Genomic DNA, 25,068 nt, shown 5'->3' on the forward strand with positions numbered 1-25,068 from the left:
TGAACAGATAGCAAATAGCAAAAGGGAAATAGGGACAGACGCCATGAATGCTGTTACCGATTGTGATGGAAAGTCTGGCTTTGAAACAGATCAATGGATTTTCGAGCACAATTTGATGAGGATACTGCTAATTAAATGTGTCCAGTGGTTATACAGGAAAAACACTAGGATGGGCTGTCTAAGCATAAAGAATATACTCTTTGGGTTCTGATCACTGATAGATGAGATAAGAACAAAGCAACATGGCAACATTAGAACACAGCAAATCTCTAGCTGCAGACAGGAAAATAAGACAGAGAGAGAAGAAATTTATTGCACAAATTTTAAGAAGCACGAGCAGTTGGTGCCGATAGTATATTGGAAAGCAATAGCCATCTGAACAAGGAGATCGTGTGCCTTTGTTTGTTAAGTATAATTTTTGTTTAATAATTTGTCCTGACTGTATTAAGTCCCTCACTGTCCAAAGTTTGTCTGGTCTCTGATCTTCTTCACTTCTTACATAGGACAGGAAAATGGAGATGATGTAGCTATGATCTTACTGAGTGGTGGGCCTACTGCTCTATTTATTACATTATCCAAGTTAAAAACAAAAATTTTGTAAAAATCCTGCATATTTTAACATTGAACAGGCTGTTGTTAAAATCAGATTGCAATATACAATAAATGACAAATTAACAAGAAAAGATACAGATCTCTATTGAAAATGGAGGTGCAATGAATTGCTAAAAGGCACTTTTCTGGAGTGTAAATTACAGCATTGGGATTTGAAAAAAAATTGGCATGAAGTCAAACCTCTTTCAAAGAAATATTCTTGAATAATTTCAAATGTTGTTTTCCAGTGACCAAACCAGATGAGAAACCTTGCAAAATTATCAAGTCTTGCATCAGACTAGTTCCACAATATTTGTTCTTACACTGCCCCCATACTTAGAACAGAAGTACAAACTTACTTCCTTTTTTCAGTTTCAAGAATTACAGCTATTCCAGCACTCATCTCAGACGTCCAGTAATACTACTTCCCCATAATGAAAAAGTTAAAATTACATTTCCCAAACTCATTTGTATTATCAATAATTAATTTATCTCCACACCTTGTTAAATCCAGACCCGAACAGACACAAAATGCTGGGAAAATATCTGTGCAAGTATGGAATAGTACTAATTCAGACTGATTGAAATGGAACACAGTGCAGACTAGCAATTTAACCATAACTTTGCAGATCCTACAAAATGAAATAATCCTTGTTTATTTCAATATAAAGAACTTTACGCTAGTGCCTTGCATCAAGGAAATAATAATGAACATTAGTGAGGTGTGCGAGAAATAGACAAATGAATCCATTAGATCAATTTTGCTACGATTCCACCCTGAAAGTTAACTGATTCACTTTTAGGGCACTTACCTGCATGTTTATTGCGCCGGTGACTGATTCTGGGTGCAGTTGAGCCATTTCCTCGAGGCAAGAATAGGGCAGCGCCCTTTACAGTCAAGAAGCTCTCATTTATGCTGTGAAAATGAAAAGAAAAGGTTCATTGAAGTAAAACAAACTAAAATATTAACATCGGAGTAACTGATTCAACAGCTTAATGATGAGCTATTGGTACAAGTACTAAAAGCCAAATACTGTGGATGCCGGAATCTGAAACAAAAACAGAAAACATACGAAAAACTCAGCAGGTCTGGCAGCAGCTCTGGAGAGAGAAAATAAAGTTAATGTTTGAATAGTCAAACAGACTCAACGTTGCCTATTTTCTCTCTCCACAGATACTCCCAGACCTGCTGAGTTTTCCCAACACTGTTTTGTATTGGTAATTTCTAATGGATGAAGGTCACTAGCTAGCTACAAGTTCATAAGATAAAACTTTTCTTCTACTTTCAACTGCATACTCAAATGAACTATGTATGCCTACTTCATTAAGAAAGAAATCATGCAAACAGGCCCTCCAGGAAATATAAAATGAGGGAAGAAAAGGACCTCTAGAGAACTGTTTCTGTTCATGGGCTAAATGTCATGGTTTCCCAAACAATGGCAAAGTTGATCAGAAAGGAGTGTGAGACAATCTCAAACATGACTTCAAATACAATGCATATGAGATTATGGCAGTGCACAATAGTACAATATAAATTTGTGCAATATATGCAGACTGGAGAGGAGATAAAAGATGTGCCTTGCAAACCATTTGTATACAAAAGATCAACACAATTATATGAATAATAAAATTATATTAAATGTCTTATGAAATTGCAATTTAAAGTTTGAGCAAAGATTAATTGAAATATAAAAATAGTACTGAAAGTAGTCACACTAGAATGGTGATGATTCCCCATAAAAAAAATTCCTTGGCAGGATTAGAAATGAGGGATAACTATTTCAGACTGTTCCAGTGTGACCTCACCAATCCTCACCATCCCACCATATCCCCCTCCCCAAATCGAGACTCCCAGTTAGTGACAGAATAGGTTGATCACAAGAGAATCTAACAGATTTCTCCTCCAACATTTCAAGCTAAAATAAGGATTTCAATAGGTGCCATTTCCCAAACAGAATGTATTTGCTCCTACATTTTTGAAGCTGATTCATTAGAACAATAAGACTGAGCTACAATATATCTTGTATGGAAATTAATATTTCGATGGGCAAGTCATACGATATTGCCATCTTGTCACATTTGAAATAACAAACTGTAACTTTGACCACAAACCACAGTTGTCAGCTTTGATGTCACACAGAATTTCACTTCTGTCTAATTCTGCTAACTGATAGCATTCTTATAAACATGCCCTGTCAATAGAACTTGTGTTCTGAAATAAATTGCACCAGGCTGACAAATTGCAAGCTTTCGTACATCTGCGTGCGTATGAATTAAGTAGAGCAATGAGTCTCAATTAACCTCTGAAGGAAAGCAAATTCTGAATAGCATTAGGAGAAAATTAAATTTAAGGATTGACCCAATTTTTAACATTGTTGAAATAGGTAAGACTACAATCCAATCAAAATCCTGTAGGCACTACTTGAAGGGCATCCTGTTTTATCCTTGTCCATGGACATGCAACAAATATTGAATTTGAAGCCCAATTACATTTAATCTGTACATTCCCATGAACTATGGGAATTCCTGTTTCCAGCACAGTGGTTAGCACTATTGCCCCACAGCACCAGGGACCCGGGTTAAAGTCCAGCCTCAGGTGGCTGTGTGGGTTTCCTCTAGGTGCTCTAGTTTCTTCCCACTCTCCAAAAATGTGCAGATTAAGTTGACTGGCCATGCTAAATTGCCCCATTGTGTTAGGGGGATTGGTAGGGTAAATATACAGGGTTACGGGAATAGGGCCTGGGTGAGGTTGCTGTCAATGCAGGCTTAGTGGGCCAAATGGCCTCCTTCTGTACTATAGTGATTAAATGATTCTATTTGAAATGGAACCATCTGCTCCTCTGGCCTAAAATATTAAGGAGAGGCTTGAAATGTTTTCATGCGCAAAATATTGGCAAGGTTAAAGGTTACTTTTTAATGATGAACTTCACGACGACATCCATTAAGTACTCAAGTCAATAGATTAATATGGTCAATTTATACTGAAAATATTGATACAGAAACAAAATATAAAAAGTATCAAACAGATATAATAGAAAAATATCAAACAGATCGTGTTCAGAGATGTACCTCAATTCCAGTAAAATCCATCAATCTCCAGTCTTGAAAGTTTTGGTTATCTCCATATTTACACCATTTTGGGGGAAGCAGCACCAGATTGCCATTACCTTATCATGTGTATTAATAAATGCTTCTCGATTTTACTTCTATTTGACTGTATGCTAATTTACTATCACTCCCCCCCTTTCAAAATTGCTCCATACAGGAAATAGGTAGTTGCAGGGAAACTAATGAATCAATTATAATTTTAAGCACAATAATTAGATCATATCTAAATCATACAACCAAATTAATGCAACCTGTTTTCATAGTTTAATTATTTAAGACTAGGTAATATTCTGCTAAACTTGCCACCTACCTCTTCCAAGGTCAATATACTTTTTCCACAATGTCATACCCAAAACTAAATGCAGTACTCACTTTGGACGAGGCCCGGTGAAAGCCCTGTACAACTGAAGCCTTATTTACTACTTTTTACTTCAAACTCCCTTGAAGTGAAGACTTATATTCCAGTAGCAGTTTGCAGCTATGAGTACATTAATTCTTGGACACCTTTGCTCCTCTTCAGCTATTAGCCTCTCCCATTAATGCAGAGGACTAGTTTCACTTTCTTCACACTAACTAAGCTATAGAAACAATCTGGTTGCAGAGAAGTGCCACAAGATAATTTCACATCGTATGGCATCTTTCATGTCGAAGAGGCAAGAGGCAAAAATTGTCAAGTCGTTTTAAGAAATGTATTCTTAAATTAGGAAAAGAATGTTATGAAGACTAAAGACAAATACGTTATCCTTTTTGTACTTTAGAATGTTGCCTCAGTCAAAATATTTTTAAAAAATGAAATCCAGTGAATGTGAGATAATCAATATAGGATATTCAATTGAATTACAAACATCAGAAAAGACATCAAGTCACAAATAACAGCGACTAATTTTGATGCTACTCCCTCATTAACAATATAACGGTGACTCAATCTGGAATGCTAAATATTTATTTTTCTAATGTGTGTGACAATATTCCAAAACATTCAGATTGTGGGGTGGACCAGAGGAACAGGAGCAAGGTGGCAGGGTGGAGGGAAATATATTTGTAAAGTAATTCTTAATGAAAAGGGGCCAATTATATGCCAAAATTTATAAATTGTAACATCCAGTCTTGCTAGAAATTGTGATTGCTATAGAGCAGTCATGTTAGGCAATTAATTTATTCTTCGCCACACCCAGCGCTCCATAGTTAAGTACACACACAGCACTTCATAGTTAAGTACAGCGTTCTCATTATAATGGATGTTTCACTACCTGCATTATACCTCGTGTACCTCTGTGCTTTATCATTCAAAATTAAATAGCATGTTCCAAAATCAGATTGGAACGAGGTTAATATGTGCATCATTACATAAATTTAAGATATCTTTTCATACTGTTGCCAATTAATGGGGAAATTAAAGTTACACCAAAACATTTGCTTCAATTTCCCAAAGTGAATCTAGATTTTATTTAGGCTTTTGGGTGGACATCATGCAGCAAATATTTGTTTTAAGGGCAAATGTTCACATTATCCAAAGGTCTAGAGTTAAATTCATGTGCTCCTGGTTAATAATGCAGCTTAAAAAGGAAAAATTACATGCACATTATTTCTATTAAAGATTGCGCTGCAAATTCAACACACGCACATTTATATAATGAAATTAATCTTTCATACATTTTGCTTCAGACTTTGCTTTAAAAAGAAAGCAAAGCTACTCAAGGCTGCATCTCTCAGCCATGCTTGCAGGCAAATTGAGATGTCTGCCACTCCTTACATTACACCCTCAACCACTGAAGATATTAGTCTACCAAATTACAGTGCTTACCAAAAACAGACAATATTCTAGGTGGGAAAATTAATTGACTCCATCTGCAACAATTTGTAAACAAGGATTTCCCCATGAAAATAGCATCAACTTGACTCAAATATCATCATGCAACTGTGGATTGACCAACATAACACTAAATCCAATGGGACCATTTAATTATTGGAACCGTGTATATTACAACCCTATTGGTCAAAAGAAAAGAATCATAACCTCAGATTCGGTGGAGAATCTCCCAAAAAGAACGACGGCACCTTTCAAAAGTAAGTTAATTTCTTCCATTAACAATATCTAACAGTCACAAAGATACTCAATTGTCACTTAAAGGATTATATGCATATTTATTTTCACATTGTTAAACCTATTTAACCAATTTACTTGGAAAAATGCTTTCACGCGTCTAAATGGCCATGATTATATACCGGGCAGGTGTCTTTCACTCCATCATAACCTTTGAACATAACAGAAATATGTCCTACAAGTTTCTTGGTAATGCATCATGCCAAATTCATTAAAAAAATCCAACTTATTACAAATGTCAGCATTTCTGTTTTACTCTGTACATCAGACCAGTGGCAGAATTATGACACAATTGATATCAAAATATAAAAACCAACATGGGAATCTTTATTTACCAAACATTTTTGGTATGTCTCATCTAATTAAAAAAATTACCAATAAATCACATCCTAAAAGCGCTGCACATACATAGACAAGTCATAATCAGACTACTGGAATGTTGGCCTTATATACAGTAGTATGGAGAACAAAAACAAAGAGGTAATGATAATACTTCAGAAATCAATGGCTAGAGCACTGTGCTCAATTTTAGGTATCCATAACAAACATATAAACTCACCAGCATGAAATGCAGGTTGGGAAACTACAGTTAATGTCAAAAAATAACTAAAATTCTAGAAATGTTTCAAGTGCAGCAGAGAAAGCTGAATAATATTTAAATAGTCTTATATGGTTCTTAAATGATTTTAAATAATAATGGGTCTTTGGTGGAGTGAAGAGAGAGAGACCATCTCCTCTGGTTGCATCAGTGACAAGGAATGAACAATACAAGTAGGGGTGAGGAGAGAAGTTGAAAGAAATTTCTTTATGTAGAAAGAACATAAAATGCTTTACCAGAGAGAATGGTTGAGTAAGAGATGATTATGTCTTTTAAGGGAAGAATAGATAAAACACTCGAGTAGATAGTGACATATGGCGTTGGGGAGAAAGCTGGGTAGTGTGATTAGTTTTGGGTTACTTGAACAAAGCGCTGTGATGGCCAAGATAGGCCAATTGGGCTCCTCTTGCATAATTCTACGTTTGTATTGATCTCTAGGGTTGTCTCTGAGTATAATTATACTGGACTGCATTCTAGGCAATAATAACCAATTAAGTGGATGAAAAAAAACAAAAGCTGCTTTTATACCACCATTTCTACATAAACAGTCATGGATTCAGAACTGAAGCACAAAGTGCAAGTCAGATTGTTTAGGTGACTTATAAACACACAACTGCTTTTAGACTAGTTTTGTCAACAGGTCCAATCAAAAGACAGTGGAAGAAAAAGGAAACTTGCTGAATTTGCTAAGACTGCTGACATAATATTTTTCTATTGTTCTGGAAAGGATGCAAAGGCATAGTTGGGATTTATCAGAATAGAACATTTCTGCCATGCTTTCTGACACTAATGTGATACATATTGGGCTGGATCATGTCCTTCCATCTGTTTACCACATTCCTACATATGGACTTTTTTTTCTTTTAAACTATACAGCAAGTATGCCAACATCTTATATTTGCTGACCAAATTATTTAACACATCAATATCTGTCACGATACCAGCCAACAGTAGAGCAGTTGGACTTTCTAAAAGTTTTGTTTGTTTCCATACCTAGGAGTTTTATTTTTTAAAATCAACAAAAAGGGAAGTTCACATTTCAGAAATTCAATTTAAAAGACACTCATAAGAACATAAGAAGTAGGAGCAGGAGTAGGCCATCTAGCCCTTCGAGCCTGCCCCGCCATTCAATAAGATCATGGCTGATCTGTCATGGCTCAGTTCCACATTCCCGCCCTCTCCCCATAACCCTTAATCCCCTTGCCTATCAAAAACCTATCAACCCGCGTCTTAAATATATTTAGCGAGGCAGCCTCCACCACTTCAGAGAATTCCAGAGATTCACCACCCTTTGAGTGAAGAAGTTCCTCCTCAACTCTGTTCTAAACCGCACCCCCCTTTAACTTGAGGCTGTGCCCTCTAGTCCTACTGTCCTTTCTGAGCAGGAAGAGCCTCTCCACCTCTATCCTATCCATCCCATTCACCATCTTATACGTCTCAATGAGATCTCCCCTCATTCTTCTAAACTCTAACGAGTACAAGCTCAGTCTATTCAGCCTCTCCTCATAGTTCAACCCCCTCAACTCCAGTATCAGCCTAGTAAACCTCCTCTGCACTCCCTCCAAGGCCAAAATATCCTTGCGTAAGTGCGGCGACCAAAACTGCACATAGTACTCCAGATGCGGCTTCACCATGGCCCTGTACAGTTGCAGCAAGGCCTCCCTACTTTTATATTCAATCCCCCTTGCTATGAAGGCCAGCATCCCATTTGCCTTCCTGACCACCTGCAGGCTGGGTTTTTGCGACTCATGCACGAGGACCCCGAGGTCCCTCTGCACCGTCACATGCTGCAGTTTTTCGCCATGTAAGTAATAGTCCTCCCTACCATTATTCCTACCAAAGTGGACAACTTCACACTTGCCAACATTAAATTCCATTTGCCAGTTCCTGGCCCATTCATCCAACCTATCTAGATCCTTCTGCAGACTCTCCACACCCTCCGCACAATTTGCCGTTCCACCAATCTTGGTGTCATCAGCAAATTTCGACACCATACACTTGGTTCCCTCCTCCAGATCATCTATATAAATGGTAAATAGCTGAGGCCCCAGCGCCGACCCCTGGGGCACTCCACTAGTCACCAACCGCCAATCCGAATAGCACCCATTAACCCCCACTCTCTGCCTCCTATTTGACAGCCAATCCCCTATCCACGCTAACACCCTACCCCCAACTCCATGCCCCCTGACCTTCTGTAATAACCTCTTGTGAGGCACCTTATCAAACGCCTTCTGAAAATCAAGAAACACCACATCCACCGGCTCTCCTCTATCCACCGCCCCTCCTCTATCCACCGCCCTAGACACATCCTCATAGAACTCCAATAAATTAGTCAGACACGACTTCCCCTTAACGAAACTGTGCTGCGTCTGCTCTATCAAACAATTCTCCTCAAGATGCCTCATTATTTTCTCCTTGATCACGGATTCTAACATTTTACCTACAACAGATGTTAAACTAACCAGCCTATAATTCCCTGCCTTTTGCCTGCCACCCTTCTTAAACAACAGCGTAACATTAGCCGTTTTCGAATCTTCCGGCACTTCCCCGGAATCCAGCGACGTTTGGAAAATAATCACCAAGGTATCCACTATCACCTCCGCCATTTCTTTCAGAACCCTTGGATGCATTCCATCCGGTCCTGGGGACTTGTCCACAATCAGTCCCTCCAGTCTGTCGAGCACTGCCTCTCTAGTAACAATTCAGTCACAGTTTCCAATACTCATTGTGGAAAACCTCTTCCTCCTGTGTACAAGTGCCTTGTTTTTTTTTAAAGTTCATTTATTAGTGTCACAAGTAGGCTTACATTAACACTGCAATGAAGTTATTGTGAAATCTCCCTAGTTGCCACACTCTGGCATCTGTTCAGGTACACCGAGGAGGAATTTAGCATGGCCAATGCACCTAACCAGCATGTCTTTCGGACTGTGGCAGGAAACCAGAGCACCCAGAGGAAACCCACATAGGCACAGGGAGAATGTGCAGACTTCGCACAGACAGTGACCCAAGCCGTGCCGCCCTTTTATACTGTTGGTAACAGGATGGTTTGAAGTTTTATTTGTATAGAAGTAAACTTACTCTTCTTCCGCTGACCCACTGGTTCAGCTCAAAAAGAGTTTGGCCTAAAGTGAACAAAAGGAAACAACTGCACTGCTTGCCACTTTAAAAAGAACATCCTGGTTAGTTTCTCTCTTTTCTCACTCAGTGGTGCCCAAAATGGAGAACCAAGAATTCAATCTGTGGGCCATAATAGTTTAAGTTTCCTAATCTGTAATCTCAGAATTTTATTACTAATGATAGTGCTCATGAACTTGCTCAATTTGAAAGCAAACGGCTTCAGTTCTTTCCCACAGACCTAATAAAAATCACCGATTTTAACTGTAATCAATTTACTGTGCTCAATGTACCTATTCAATCACTCACTTTCATTTTAAAATTTTAAAGAAAAGGACATTGTACAGTAGTTTGTCAAAGTCAATTCTGCTCTAAAGGCAGCTATTATTAACAGTTACACAATCAGACTTGAGCAACTATTCTACTCCAGGGAGTGAGAGAAAGCAGCCTCTTTAATCTCAGTGAAACATGTTCATTATTCCCATTTAGGAGCTGACATCAAGGAAACTACTGGTAAAAAAATTGAAACACTTTCTCGGAGGTTATAACATTTATTAGCCAAAGCTTTATTGATTGATTTAAATAATTCACAAAATAGCTTCCAAGACAAGAGTAAAGGATTGAAACCAGGTTTATATCTCAGAAATAGAAATGGCAAGTCTAGTATACATATAAAAGAGGTTTATAAAGATTATAAAGAAAATGAATGTCAATCGGGAAAAAGTAAATTCAGTACAGGTATTAGGAAATCTTCTTTACAAAAGTAGCTTTTTGAAATAATCTATTGATTCAGAGAGAAAGCATTTGGAGTTATGCAAAATCTGAATTAGATTGCACACAATGGAGCTATTAATGTGCTAGAGGGTTAAGTTTCAATATTAAAATGACCTTTTTCCTTCCCATTCTTTAGTGTTTGGTCAAATGGCCACTCAGTTAGCAAAATATATTTTTTTAAAAAAAGAGGCCTTTTAGTTGAATGAATTCACAGCATACCATAGTAGTATCATTTGGATCATTTTCTGCAGGATAGAAATGGAGACAATGCAGGGAAAATTAAAACTGCAATGTGGACAGAAAGAATATAAAAGGCACATGAAGGAAGATACTTTTCACAGTTCAAATGGATAAATCTGGTGTGGCCCAGTCTCCTTAAGGAGAAGGCCTAAAATTAGCAGATAGAATGCAGAGTCAGTACATGTACAGATCTACCATTGGCATGAAGCCAGCACATAATTTAAAATAACACAGTAAAAAGAGCTAAACAAGCTGAAAGTTGTGGAGAGATATTATTCCTATTTACTGGAATACTCAATCTCATGGAATGCTCAACCTCAGGGGCATAAATGCCCAATCTTGGATATTAATTTGCCCCTGGCTTTCAATGTCTGTCACATCAACAGTTCATGAAACAAATACAGAGCCAATGATTATCTAACTACCGAATGTCATCCTGGCCAAGGAGTCCCTCAAGCCAGTTGTAGGGGGCTTGAATTATATCAGAATTGGTGCTTGCCGTGTTCTATTGCTACTGTCTCCAGTATCATGATACATTAGAACATTTAATGCACAAGTGTTAAGAACTGCAACATTGCTATTGCAGGTTTTAAAATAAATAATCTATCCTTCACTAACAAGAAATTCCATGTCCAGTATAGGATCTGAGCTAATAGTTTAAATGAATCATCTCAGACATTGAAATGGGCACAAGAGCTTCACATTAGATGGGCAGATGCAAACAGCATCGCTCCTTAAATAGTGGCTATTTTAGTAACTTGCACATAGGGACACAGCTTTTTATAGAACATGCTTCGGTTTATTGTGCCCTATTTAAATACTGCCAACTGTAAAGACAATTTACATGCAAGCAGAATGACTAAAATTTCAACCTCATACCAGATTCAGGTCAGCTTGCTAACAGCTACCAAGTCCACAAAGGCCAGACTAACTATATATAGGAAGCTACAAACAGTATTTTATAGCTGTCAAGCTACACTTCCAACTTGTCACTAATAGAAACAGCCTCAAACCTGCAGGGTAACCTGGACCAGAAACTATAATGGAGGGGGACTTGGACATTTTCCTTATAGTTCTCATAGTTCTCTTCTGTTAGGCTGAAATCATTAATCTCTTTCCACCATTCTGATTTTCCAGGAACCTGATGCAGCAATATTACAGGATATGCCACTCCCAGTTCAGAAACTGGCAAACCTTCAAAGCACTGACTAAGGTTGGTATTGCAATCATGTTTTTGCCCTGAGAAAAAGCCTGAGATTTATAATTTGCATTAGAATAGTTATAGGCATGCCCTCCACTCTACAAAAACAAAAATGAGCTCAGAATTGTGAATACACAGTTTTGCTCATCCCAATTCCTCCATGCTGTCCCTAACCCACACATTTATACTGGAACATAGCAGAGACCAGTCCAATCCACTCCCTCACCATGATTATTGGCTAATGAGTGAATGGTGTGGTATGAAGTCATACTGACATGGAAGAACACAGGTTCAAACCCATTGAAGTGCAGTTAGCTAATCTCAGACAAAAGCACCGATGAAAAAATATATCTTGGACGGAGTAGGGGAGGGGATGGGTGGAGCATTTGGCTGCATTTCCAGCCTTCAATAGTGGATCTAACCCAGACAATCCTTAGCCTGAGATACTGGATAGAAGAGATGAAAGACATTTCCTATCATTGAAATTCTCTTCACTGGAGATGTTAAAAATAAATTGAGACAGGAATTTGGGTGGAGCAAGCCGTTTTGATTATTTTGTTATTAATGCTTAAAAGCTCAATTTTTGTTTTCCTACTCAATTCAGTGGCCTAATTATTTGGTTATAGAACATTTCATATCTCTGAAAAATCCAGAACGTTAAGTTTGTGAACTGAAACTGAAGTTAATGTGAATAAAAGGGAATGCTTGTCACTAGAGTCAGACCCAGTACACAGGAAGATTGCTGTGGCTGTTGGAGGCCAGTCACATAAATCCCAGGTGATCGTTGTAAGTGTTCTCCAAGATGGTGTCCTAGGCCCAAACAATGGCCTATCCTCTATCATAGAGTCAAAAGCGGATGTTCTCTGATGAATGTACAATATTTGCTTAGGCTTGGCTGATAAAGGGCAAACAACATTTGCCAAACAAGCGCCAGGCAATGACTATCTCTAATCACAAAGAATCTAACTATCTCCTATTGATATTCAATGACATTACAACTGCTGAATCATCCATCAACATCTTAAGGGGTTACCACTATTCAGAAACTGAACTAGCCATGTAAAAAAATGTAGCTACAAGAGCAGGATAAGTAATTCACTTCCTAACTCCCCAAAGGTTGACCACCATCTACAAGGCAAAAGTCAGGAGTATGATGAAATACTCCCCACTTTCCTGAATGAGTGGAGTTCCAACAACACTCTAGATGTTCAACAGTATCCAGGACAAAGCAACCTACTTGATTGGCACACCTTAAATATTCTCCCTCCACCACCAGCACACCATGTGCACCATTTATAAGATTCATTGCAGCAACTACCACCCTCTGCAACTTCCTCCTCCATGCTGTCTTGGAACTATTGGCTGTTTATTCACTGCCCTACGATCAAAATCCTTGACCTCCCTTCCCAACAGCATTGTGGTATGCCTACACCACATGGGCTGCAGCAGCTCAAGAAGACAATTCACCACTATATTCTCAGGGTCAATTAGGGATGGGCAATAAATATTAATCTAGCCAGTGATACCCACATCCCGGTGAAAAGAATAAAAATATTTTTGCACAGTAAATGGTCAGGACTACATTGAGTGTGGTGGGGTTTTCAGAAGGAATTAGAAGGACATTTGATGAGATAAAACTTGCAGGAAATTACAGGGAATGGGATGGAGTCGCTCTTGCAGAAAGCCAACACAGACAATGGGCTGAAAGGCCTTCTGAGCTTTTCGGAGTTCTGAAACATGGCCCTTGTACCTTTTCTTGGTTATTGAGATTTTTGATGCTTTTTGCAAGCGAGTTAACAGACAAAAGAACTGTGAACACAGCTGATTATGTGTTTAAGTAAACAGGTGAAACCTGTTACATCATGCCCGATTATTTTAACAAAAGACTGAGAAAGCACGAAAAACAACTAAGTCCAGCTTCTCCTGGTTAAGGAAAATACTGATTCAGCTCTACGCAGAAAAGATATGCAATTCATTTAATGTCACCAGCAAAATGGAAGGAGAGTAAAATAGTAAATAGGAAAATAATGCATTTCTAGTTAAGCTATTAGGAACCAAAAGCTTTATTACAAATACCTTACGGGGTATACAAGTCAAGCAGCTCCACAGCTCATGGCAACAAGGAGTGTCTCAAAATGAACTGAGGTAAATCTTGTGCACAGAAAAAAGAAGTGCATACTATAAGTGGAGCAGGCTCCACAGCAGAGGTAAGTAATGCACTGTTACTCATCAATTATGGATATCACCAAAATGAAGAAAAAAAATGTAGGTTGGGGAAAGTAAGTGCATATCATTGTTAGGTTCAATTAATGTGGTGCCAGTTTATTATCTAAGCAGAAATTTGTTGTAAATCAGATGTTGAAAATGTGCTGTTAAGGAACAATTTCTACAAGACCTCAGTACAAAATATTTTGGTGATATTAAAATACATTTTGAATCATGGCTTTAATACTTATCTGTAAAGCTAATTTAGTCTCAGTCAACAGTCCAGAAATCAAGTTTAATTAATCCTCAGCCACACGTATAAAGAACTGAAACAACATTTACAGAAAATAATTTGGCCAAGGAGGAAGTTAAGCAACTTATTTTGGGTCTGTATACAAGTTACAGTCTGTACTACTTCCACTATGGAATCCGCCATGGCATCTGCCTCATTTATACAGCGGGATGAACTCCATAAAGCTGAAAAGGTTATGCAAAAACAAAAAATTATTTATTTGTGGTTTCATTTCTGATCATTTTTGATAATTCCCTGGCAACTGGAAAACTACGTTAATAGCATTTACGAACAGGCAGTGTGTTCAGGCTGCCTCGATTGGAAAAAAAATGGCAGCAGTATCATCATATACACTGCTGTATTGTTGTTCACTGTCACTTGTAAGAAACCAGATAAAACTGCCTCTTAGGTAGAAGTCTCCAGAGAGTTGTGCCATTTTATTTTACCACTGCAGAAGTTTCAGTCTCTATATAACAAACATAAAAGTCCATGAAACTAATAAAGCTTTTTCCATTGACACTGAAAGACTGATTTATTTTGCATACATGACAGTGTGGCTTTCTCACTGCAAGGTAAATAATGGAGCTGCTACTTTGGAAGTCCAATATCCATGAGGATCTGCTTTTACATCATACTGACTACACAACTGCCAGCACAACTCACTTCCTGCACAATGGGTCATAATCTCAAGTAAAAATGTTGATTCTGCTAAGAAGGAATGCAACTTGAAACACCCACCTTCAAAACATTTCAAATCCAAGTTTAGAGATTCACGCATGAAACTTACCACAGTTTGAGAGCTTTATGTTACCAACTCTCATAAGAAAGCAGCACTAAAAAGGGTAATGCTGCAGATGCCACAGAACCAGTGAGATAGAGTGTCACTTGAAAATACCAATAAGCTGATAACAGTTTTTCCCTTATTCATCTGGACAGACTTTCTTCAAGCACTGAGGTTGTCTAGTGTTCAGAAAATGGATTCACTGTCCCTGATTTACTAGCACAGCCACCCTGAAATTAGGGCGAGCAAGGCTCGCAGAACGGAATTCCCCGTTGACCACGAGCACAAATCTTATGAGCCTCGGGCAGCGTGCCAGTAAAATCAGGGCCACAGTGAGCAATCTAGAAACCTGCTTTTCCAGTTGTTTTTGTATTGTGCCAATGATATTAAATCTGTCCCACAGAATAAACAGAATAGATTTCACTACACTACAAACATCATTTGAAGAAGTTATTCCTGAATATAGTGACAACAAGAGATTAATTAGGCTGGAAGGGTTAGAGTATCTGAAGTGTGAGGCAGCTAAGTTATGGGATGTTAACAAAATATGAATTTAGCCGTTTCATATTGTTAAGTTCAATTAATGTAATTCTGACTGAGTCGGGAGCCAAGTCAGACAGTTGGGGATTCAGTTTCAATTATGGACATGAACAAATAATCCAGGGACACCCACAATGCAATACTGAGAAAGCATTCAATTGCCAGAAATGCTGCCTTTTCATATGAGACATGAATCAGTCCTCATTTACCAACTTAGACAAATATAAAATATCCTAAGAGCAGGAAGTTTTCCAGATGCCCCACCCAACATTCTCCACTCAACTACTGCCACCAAAAACACATTAGCTGACCATTTTTTCATTTGTTATTCATGAATCTTGCTCTGGATAACTTGGCTGATAAGATTCCTAAAATAACATTAAAGACTACAACCAATAGATTATCTATGAAAGACACATTTTAAAGGCATCGTCAGAAAGTGAGAGTTCTATACAAAGGTAGATTCTTTGTTTGTCACTCAACCCAAGGGTGCAATCTGAAATGTCACATTCAGTCCACTAAAGTTGTTTGGCTCAGTCGGTCCTCCTAGACAGTTTCCCAATTAAAATCAGTATAAACTGTGTAAACAGAAAACAGATATAATCGGTATAATCAGAAAAGGACTATAAGCCTATAATCTTATTTTATTAAAGGAGTTCTGATGATTAAAACAGGCTCCAACAACCTTGTAATGTCTATATCCTTTAAACAAAGTTTTGTTGCCCAATCCTAATCCATTGCATTCCCAACCTCTGCAGATCTTAACACAATTGACCACGACACCATCCTCCAATGCCTATCCATTGTTATCCAATTGGGTTTAGACTGTATGCATCTGGTTCTACTCCTATTTATCTAACCATAACTATGGTGTAATTTGCAATGGCAGTTCTAGCCATGGTATCATTTGCAATGGTAGTTCTACTTTTATAAGATTACATTAGCGGCCTCTACCCTTGGCCTCCTAATTCTCATCTACATATTGATCCTCTGCAACATCAGTTCTTACATGTACATTGATGATATCCAGCTCTATATCACAACTACCTCTCCCCATTTCTCCACAAGTGCTAAATCATGAGATTCAGTTTCATATGAGGATAATAATTATTAATTATATAATAATTAAATAATAATTTAAAAAAATAAAAAAAATTTAAATAAAATAAAATAAAATAAATTAAAATAAAAAAAAAATAAGAAGGGGAACAGAGACTTCCCTGGGAATTATAGACCGGTGAGTCTCACTTCTGTTGTGGGCAAAGTTTTAGAAAAAATCATTAGGGATAGGATTTATAGTTATTTGGAGAGTAATGAATTGATTGGAGATAGTCAGCATGGTTTTGTGGCGGGTAGGTTGTGCCTTACTACCCTTATTGAGTTTTTTGAGAAAGTGACCAAAGAGGTGGATGGGGGTAAGGCAGTGGACGTGGTGTATATGGATTTTAGTAAGGCGTTTGATAAGGTTCACCATGGTAGGCTTCTGCAGAAAATGCAGATGTATGGGATTGGGGGAGGTCTAGGGAATTGAATCAGGAATTGGCTCGCGGATAGGAGACAGAGGGTGGTGGTTGATGGTAAATATTCATCATGGAGTTCGGTTACGAGTGGTGTGCCTCAGGGATCTGTTTTGGGGCCACTGCTGTTTGTAATTTTTATTAATGATCTGGATGAAGGTATAGTTGGGTGGATTAGTAAATTTGCTGATGACACCAAAGTCGGAGGTGTGGTAGATAGTGAGGAAGGGTGTCATAGTTTGCAGGAAGACTTAGACAGGTTGCAGAGCTGGGCCGAGAGGTGGCGGATGGAGTTTAATACGGAGAAGTGTGAGGTAATTCACTTTGGTAGGAATAACAGATGTGTCAAGTATAGGGCTAACGGGAGGACTTTGAATAGTGTGGATGAGCAGAGGGATCTAGGTGTATGTGTACATAGATCCCTGAAAGTTGGGAATCAAGTAGATAAGGTTGTTAAGAAGGCATTCGGTGTCTTGGCGTTTATTGGTAGGGGGACTGAATTTAGGAGTCGCAGCGTTATGTTGCAACTGTACACGACTCTGGTGCGGCCGCACTTGGAGTACTGTGTGCAGTTCTGGTCCCCACATTACAGGAAGGATGTGGAGGCTTTGGAGAGGGTGCAGAGGAGGTTTACCAGGATGTTGCCTGGTATGGAGGGGAGGTCCTATGAGGAGAGGCTGAGGGATTTGGGGTTGTTTTCGCCGGAAAGAAGGCGGCTAAGAGGGGATCTTATTGAAACATATAAGATGATTAGAGGTTTAGATAGGGTGGATAGTAATAGCTTTTTTCCTCTGATGGAGAAATCTAGCACGAGGGGGCATGGCTTTAAATTAAAGGGGGGTAGTTATAGGACGGATGACAGGGGTAGGTTCTTTACCCAGAGGGTGGTGAGGGATTGGAATGCCCTGCCTGCTGCAGTTGTAAATGCGCCTAGTTTGGGGGCGTTTAAGAGATCCGTGGATAGGTTTATGGACGAAAAGGGATTGGTTTAGGTTAGTGGGTCATTGTTTTGTAACTGGTCGGCGCAACATCGTGGGCCGAAGGGCCTGTTCTGCGCTGTAATGTTCTATGTTCTATTAAAACTTCCTCCAATTAAATTCTGGAAATACTGAAGCTTTTCATTGTCTTCTGTCCCCACACAAACTCCATCTCTCTCCCTGGCAACACAAGGTTAAACCAGACCACCTGCAGCCCTAATAGCATGTTTGACTCCAAGATGAACTTCTGATCACCAAGACTTGCAATTTCCACTTCTGTAATAATCACTTCATTCTTACCAACTGCTGAAACTTTCACCCATGCCTTTGTTACCTCTAGACTGGAGTAGTTGAATACACTCCTGCCAGCATCCCATTCTTCCCTTCGTAAACTTTCATCCAAACTCTTGCCAATGTCCATTAAGCAACATTCATTCTTCAGTCCTGTCTTCACTAACTTACACTGGTACTGAGTTGAAAAATGCCAACATTAAAAATTCTCATCCTTGTTTTCAAATCCCTACAAAGGCTTTGCTCCTCTCCTCTATCTCCATTCTCCTTCAGCTCTACAATGACATTTCTGTGCTCTTTTGATTTCTGGCCTTTTAAGCAACCCCATTTTAATTGCTTTGCAGCTTTTGGCTGCCTAGATCCCAAAGTCTGGAAATCTTCATCTCTCTTTCCTCTTTTACACACCTTAAAATTTGTACCTTCGACCAAGCTTTCAGTCAACTATCTTAATATCATCTTGCGTAGCTCAGTATCAAATTTTATTTCATAACACTCCTCAGATGAATCTTGGGGCACTTTATGTTCATTGTTTATGGTAATAAATACAAGCCGCTGTCGTTGAAAGGAAATTTACCACAATGAACAAATGGTGCTGGTAACAAATACACTCAGAGCACTGGTGTTAATGTGAAGTAGATAAAGTCTGTGCACAATTTTCCCAGTTGTGTGTAAGCAACACAATGGAGACCAGTCAAAATCTATTCCACCACAATAGTAATGCTTCAACAGCTGATCGCACAAACAGTCTGGGATTAGCTTTAAGCACTGTAAAGATTTACAAAATTCACTGGCATATAAGCAATGCTAATGAAAATGTGTTAAAGTGAAAATCAAGATGAAAACATTTTCTTGTTAAACTGAATAAGAGTAGCTTTACAAAACGGAAGAGGAACAAAGATAAATACTAGTTGCCAAACAAGATTGAACTTTTAGCCTCCCGTTCAACTTGGAGAGAGGAAAGGACAGTTTCAATATCAGTCTTCAAAAAAAAATCAAGTTTGAGACTGTGACAAGTTTTTGATGTTTCATATTCTGTCTTAACTAAATGAGGAAATTCATAGCCATTTTCAAGATAATTAAAACCCTTCAAAACAACCTGCATCAGCATTTTTACTCAAGTAAATCCCTTATCAAGTTGCCAGATGTAGAGCAAATAACTTTTCCTCTTGCATGCCAACTAGTTTCTGATTTGCAACACTATTAGCATAGGCCGAATAGATTGTCACTTTGTTGAAAAAGAAAATGGATTCATAATCTCAAAGAAGTTAAGGAAGGAATTAAGATAGATGGTTATATAAAGCTCACCATTACTAGATTTTGGTACAGCTCAGGGCCAGTAACTTGAGATTCAAAGCAAAAAGAACTTGAGGGGTTAAAGGCATATCAATTCATTTTTGCAAAGTAATCTTGTGTCACCATTAACAAGAGTAGCAATGTAAAGCATACCAAATACCTGAAATAAGAGACTTCTTCCAGGGTGTAGTATAAAAACAGCATCAGTTTAAGCTGTTTTGGATTATACTAAAATCATGTTCATGGTGCCAGCTCCCCACTTCAAAAAAAAGCAAACGCAGACCTTCATGAATCTCAACAAGTTTAATTCTGATAGCGGATGGATCAATGCAGCTAAAGAATAGGAATTAAGATTCCCAGTGTGGACTGAAATAGGACAGCGAAAGTCAGACGAAGTGAGGAAAACAGTATGCAAATGAGAAACACTTTCCTAAAACATTTTACAGTCAATGAAATACTTTATGAAATGTATTCATTGTTGCCATGAAAGCAACCAACAGTGCTACCAATTTGAATCCCACTAGATCCCAGTAAATGAAGGATAATGACCAGATAATTTGACAAATATATAAACATCAGCCAGAATACAGAAGATAAACTCTCCCAGATGTCTTCAAATTGTGCCAAAAGCCAGTAGCTCCAATAGGAAAGCAGTACCTCAAACTAACAAAGAACAAAGAAAATTACAGCACAGGAACAGGCCCTCCGGCCCTCCAAGTCTGCACCAACCATGCTGCCCGACTTAACTAAAACCCCCTACCCTTCCGGGGGCCATATCCCTCTATTCCCATCCTATTCATGTACTTGTTAAGCCGCCCCTTAAAAGCCACTACCTCCCCCAGCAACGAGGTCCCACTACTCTAAAAAATCTGCCTTGTACATCTTTAAACCTTGCCCCTCGCACCTTAAACCTATGCCCCCTAGTAATTGACTCTTCCACCCTGAGAAAAACCTTCTGACTACGCCCCTCATAATTTTGTAGATTTGTATCAGGTCTCCCCTCAAACTCCGTTGCTCGAGTGAGAACAAACAAAGTTTCTCCACCCTCTCCTCATAGCTAATGCCCTCCATACCAGGCAATATCCTGGTAAATCTTTTCTGTATCCTCTCCAAAGCCTCCACATCCTTCTGGTAGGGTGGCAACCAGAATTGAACATTATATTCCAAGTGTGGTGAACTAAGGTTCTATAAAGCTGCAACATGACTTGCCAATTTTTAAACTCAATACCGCAGCCAACGAAGGCAAGCATGCCATATGCCTTCTTGACTACCTGCTCCACCTGCATTGCCACTTTCAGTGACCCGTGTACCTGATCCCTTTGCCTATCAATACTCTTAAGGGTTCTGCCATTTACTGTATATTTCCTATATACAGTAAAAGACCTTCCAAAATGCATTATCTCACAATCTACACTGAAGTGCCACTGTAGATTATGCAGCCATGACCTTCTGACTCACTTAGGCAAGGCCCACATCTAAATTACAAATAGAACAGGTAAAAAGCTCTGATAAATTTCAGCTGAAGTGTAGATCAAAAACTGTCTTCTTCAGAACAATGATTAGAATTCTAGAACATATTTTAAAGAAGCAATTATGAGCTCTTACAATGTCTTGATCATATTAATCCCTCAGCAACTAAATATTTAAGTGGTCATTGACTTGCTATGTAAAAATTTACAAAAATCATAGAACTGTTACTTTGCAAACGAGGTTATTCAGCCCATCGTGTCTACACTAGTTTTCTGGATGAGTGTTTCACTTAGTGCCATTCTATCATCATTGCGTAACCCTTTTAAATGTCACAATAGAATCTGCCTCCAGCACACTCAAGCAATGCATTTCAGACTTTAACCACTCACTGCTTGAATTTTCTCGCATTTTCTCACATTACTTTTGCTTATTTTGCCAATAACTTTAAATATGCCCTCTGATTCTCAATCCTTTCACAAGTGATAACAGCCTCTCTGTCCAGATCTCTCATGACTTTGGATCCACTCACAGCCTTCTCTTCTCCATGGAAATCGATATATATTACTGAATTTGATGATCTGCCGTAATCAAAATGAATGGCGGAGCAGGCTCCCAGGCCCGAATGGCCTACTCCTGGTTCTAGGTTTCTATATATCTACGAAACAGTTTGAAGATCTCTACAACTGAAATCGCCTCATCCCTGGAGCTAGTCTTGTGATTTTTTTTTCTCTCTCCAATGCCTTCACATCCTCCCTAAAGTGTGACACCCATAACTGGGTACAATATTCCAGCTGAGGCCAAACTAGTGTCTTACACAAGTGCAACATAACCTTCCTTTTTTTTATTCAATGCAGTATTAATAAAGCCTAGCTTTATTAACCACACTCACAATCTGTCCTGCTATGTTTAATGACTTCTACACATATATGTCCTTGAGCTCCTACACTCTCTTTAGAGTTGAGTCTTTTATTTTACATTGTTCCTCCATGTTCTTCCTACCAAAGTGAATCACTTCACATTTCTCCATGCTGAACTTCATTCATCATCTGTCTACCCATTCCAACTGGTCCATGTCCTTTGGAAGTTGTACGCTATTATTTCCACTGTTCACAGTGCCTCCAAGTTTTGAATCATCATGAAATTTTAAAATTATACCCTGTACATCAAGTCATTTATATATCAGGAAAATCAAGGGTCCTGACACTGACCCCTGAGGAACTCCACTACAATCCTTCAATCAATTTGTAAACGTCTATTAACCACTACTCCCTGCTGGAGAATTGGCTAATATCTGCAAAATAGCAAACAGTTTCTAAAGTAATTAACAGTCTGATAAGTTTTTGGATAATTTAAGAACTTGAAATACATTGTAAAATGCCTCTTTACTCAACATTGAGTACTTTGAGATGATAGGTATTCAGAATAACTAATTTCAACTGTGTTTTCATCCACATGGAAGATGGTTTACAAAGTTGATTACTGAGGGAGGGGAAAAAAGATTAGTGGGGATGGAAAATTTTTTTTCACTTATTTAAGAAAAGGAAGGGCCAGTCATTCATCATTTAGATGTTCTTCCTGGCATATCAATTAAGAAGCGGCATTAATGCCAATGGTGTCTTTTCTACCCAAAATTAGAGCACCATAGATTGCGAAGCAGCATTTTGGAAAGGAGGTTGCATTTCTCTCAGAACATTACTCAATGCATTAATATTTCATAAGTTACTTAAGTGACAAGGCATCGATATGATAGCAACGATTACTGCAAGCGTGAGATAAAGCCAGGCCAGCAGATTTGTGTCACTGAACACGTCGAATTACAAGTTCAATGCTGTAAATAACCCAACGGAGAATTGAGTTTAAAAGGTGTACTGTGAAAATGATGTTATTAGGCACTCTACACAGCCAGTGCATACTTTATACACGATTGGAAATATCAATTTAGAGTTATTTGTACTTACAGGAGGTTGATCTCATTCTGTGAAATAACCGCATTTTCAGAGAAGTAAGGAGTCATCTTCGCGCCATAACAAGAACACCAGCTCGCGACCTCTGCCTTTCCTTCACTTAAGATAGCATCCAGGGTCATCTGGACACTTGGTAATCGAATGTGTATTTTTAAAAGTTATCTGGCCCTGATTTCGTCTCCGAGCTCAAAGAAACAATTCATTTAAAATCGTTAACTTGTAGAATGAGTTAACAGACTGCCTTTAGGTGAACTACGGGAGACAGCGCTATTTATGTTTTGTGGGTGGACTAGATTATTTTGTCGTATTGAGTGTAAGCGAAACTCGAGTATAAAGCGATTGGACTTTGCCTTTCGGATATACTGGGCTCTGTGCTATTTCAGCCTGCTTCTACTGTGTGCGCGGTGCTGCAGTTCCAACGAGGACACCGCGTCGAATCACATGGCAGGCCGGTTCATTCTCAAACTGCTACAAGATTGGACTTGTGGAATCACTAATTTCGATCTTATTCTCCCCGCTCCTCTGCTGCTACTCCGCGTGTGCGAGCGTCTCTTTGCTCCCTGTATAAAACCCACGCTGATCTCACAACTTATCCGCTCTCGTTTCCCGGTCAGCTGGTTCACAGCTGCAGCGTACTTCCTCCATCCAGCTAGGGACACCTAAGGGTTTATCAGACAGCTCAGAGGTAACGGCGTCCCAAACACATCGACAAAATCGAAATTCTAAAGAAAACTTCCACTCTTCTTGTATCATTTTTATACTTAAATGTTCACTTGACACCATAACATTAGTTAATACTTGATTTTCCCAGTACAATAGCCTCGTGTGTTATCGGGATAACTAATTTGCAACCATTTACGTGTAAAATGCAAAGTATTTGCATTCATTCGAGAAGCAAGGCTCAGTAGTGTACATTTTAAACAAGAGCGAGTCTCTAATCTCTATCATATTTATTGTCTGCCTAACTGACCACGTCTTGGGGATCAACTGAGAGGAAGGTCTCTTGGAGATTTTACCCACTTTTACCTGCAGTTCTGTTTGGACACCCAGCAAGTGACCCAGCTGAAATAGGCAGCATATCTCCCGCAAGATAACACATGCAAACATCAAGTATTGGGAATTGAAACTGGTTTTTATCCCAATATTTTATTGCATTTATCGTGTTATATCATAGGAGAGTTGGTAGGCCTCTAGGCTTCAAACAAAATAAGCTTCTCTCATCTCCAGTCACACTTGAGATGCTATTCAGGCCCTGCCATCAACAGAGTTCCATCCATTTCCTCCCATCCAGGAAACCCAAGCAACAGGAGCAGGAGCTGTCTAGACAGCCAGAGTCAGGGTATTTCAGGGAAGGACAAGAATCTCCTCCTCTCAACAGGATGATGTGCTCATTGTAGCTAAACTACCAAGTAGCCACTGTCACTGCGCAGCCAAGGAAAAGGGAAACCAGCCCAAAAAGGGCTAAACAACCAAGGATTCCTGATCACGCTTGGTTGTGCATCAGTAAATATTTTCCCCAACTCCAACTATGCCAGAGGACCCAATGTCAATAAAACTCAGTCTTTTCCAGGATACATAATCTGTCTGTACTGTCATACAAAACCAACAAGGATACTTTAACCCCAAAATAACAACAAAAAATAGAAAACTGCACGATTGGTTCTAAAGAAGCTTTCCTCACCCATTATGAGGATTTACTAGGCCATACCCACCACCTCTATACCAAACTGCTAACTCACCATTCTGCTGTGAAGTGACTCATACTATCCATAATTAAAGTAAAGGATGTCCTATTATATAAACCTCCATTATAAATCTAGGATTACAAAACAAAAAACGGTAAACATCACATAACTCTGATGCCATACAACCAACCCAGCACGCTTCCCAATAGAATGAAGGAGACCCATTATCAGCCCACAAGCAAAATATCCCCATAGTACAGAAATTATCTCATGAATTTGAATTTGAATTTTACACAGGGCCAGAAGAGGGTCGGCATCCTGGT

General features: G+C 38.8%; 1 protein-coding gene across 2 annotated transcripts in view; it reads right to left on the minus strand.

Moving 5' to 3' along the window:
• The window catches only part of LOC145357547 (protein phosphatase Slingshot homolog 2-like), a 186,992-nt gene that overhangs the window by 54,011 nt on the left and 107,913 nt on the right, over positions 1-25,068 (minus strand). The window contains exons 1-2 of one of the 2 annotated variants that reach the window (XM_080211005.1): positions 23,055-23,617; positions 1,404-1,507 (exon numbers count right to left, since the gene is read on the minus strand). In XM_080211005.1, coding sequence (XP_080067131.1) covers positions 1,404-1,507; positions 23,055-23,182 — 232 coding nt within the window. In that variant the 5' untranslated portion in view covers positions 23,183-23,617. Of the gene's footprint in view, positions 1-1,403; positions 1,508-23,054; positions 23,618-25,068 lie in introns of those variants that run through there. The other variant, XM_080211006.1, reaches the window with a different exon arrangement.

Source organism: Carcharhinus amblyrhynchos, chromosome 23, assembly GCF_965287045.1.
Source record: "Carcharhinus amblyrhynchos chromosome 23, sCarAmb.v2.hapA, whole genome shotgun sequence".
NCBI classification, from domain to species: domain Eukaryota; kingdom Metazoa; phylum Chordata; class Chondrichthyes; order Carcharhiniformes; family Carcharhinidae; genus Carcharhinus; species Carcharhinus amblyrhynchos.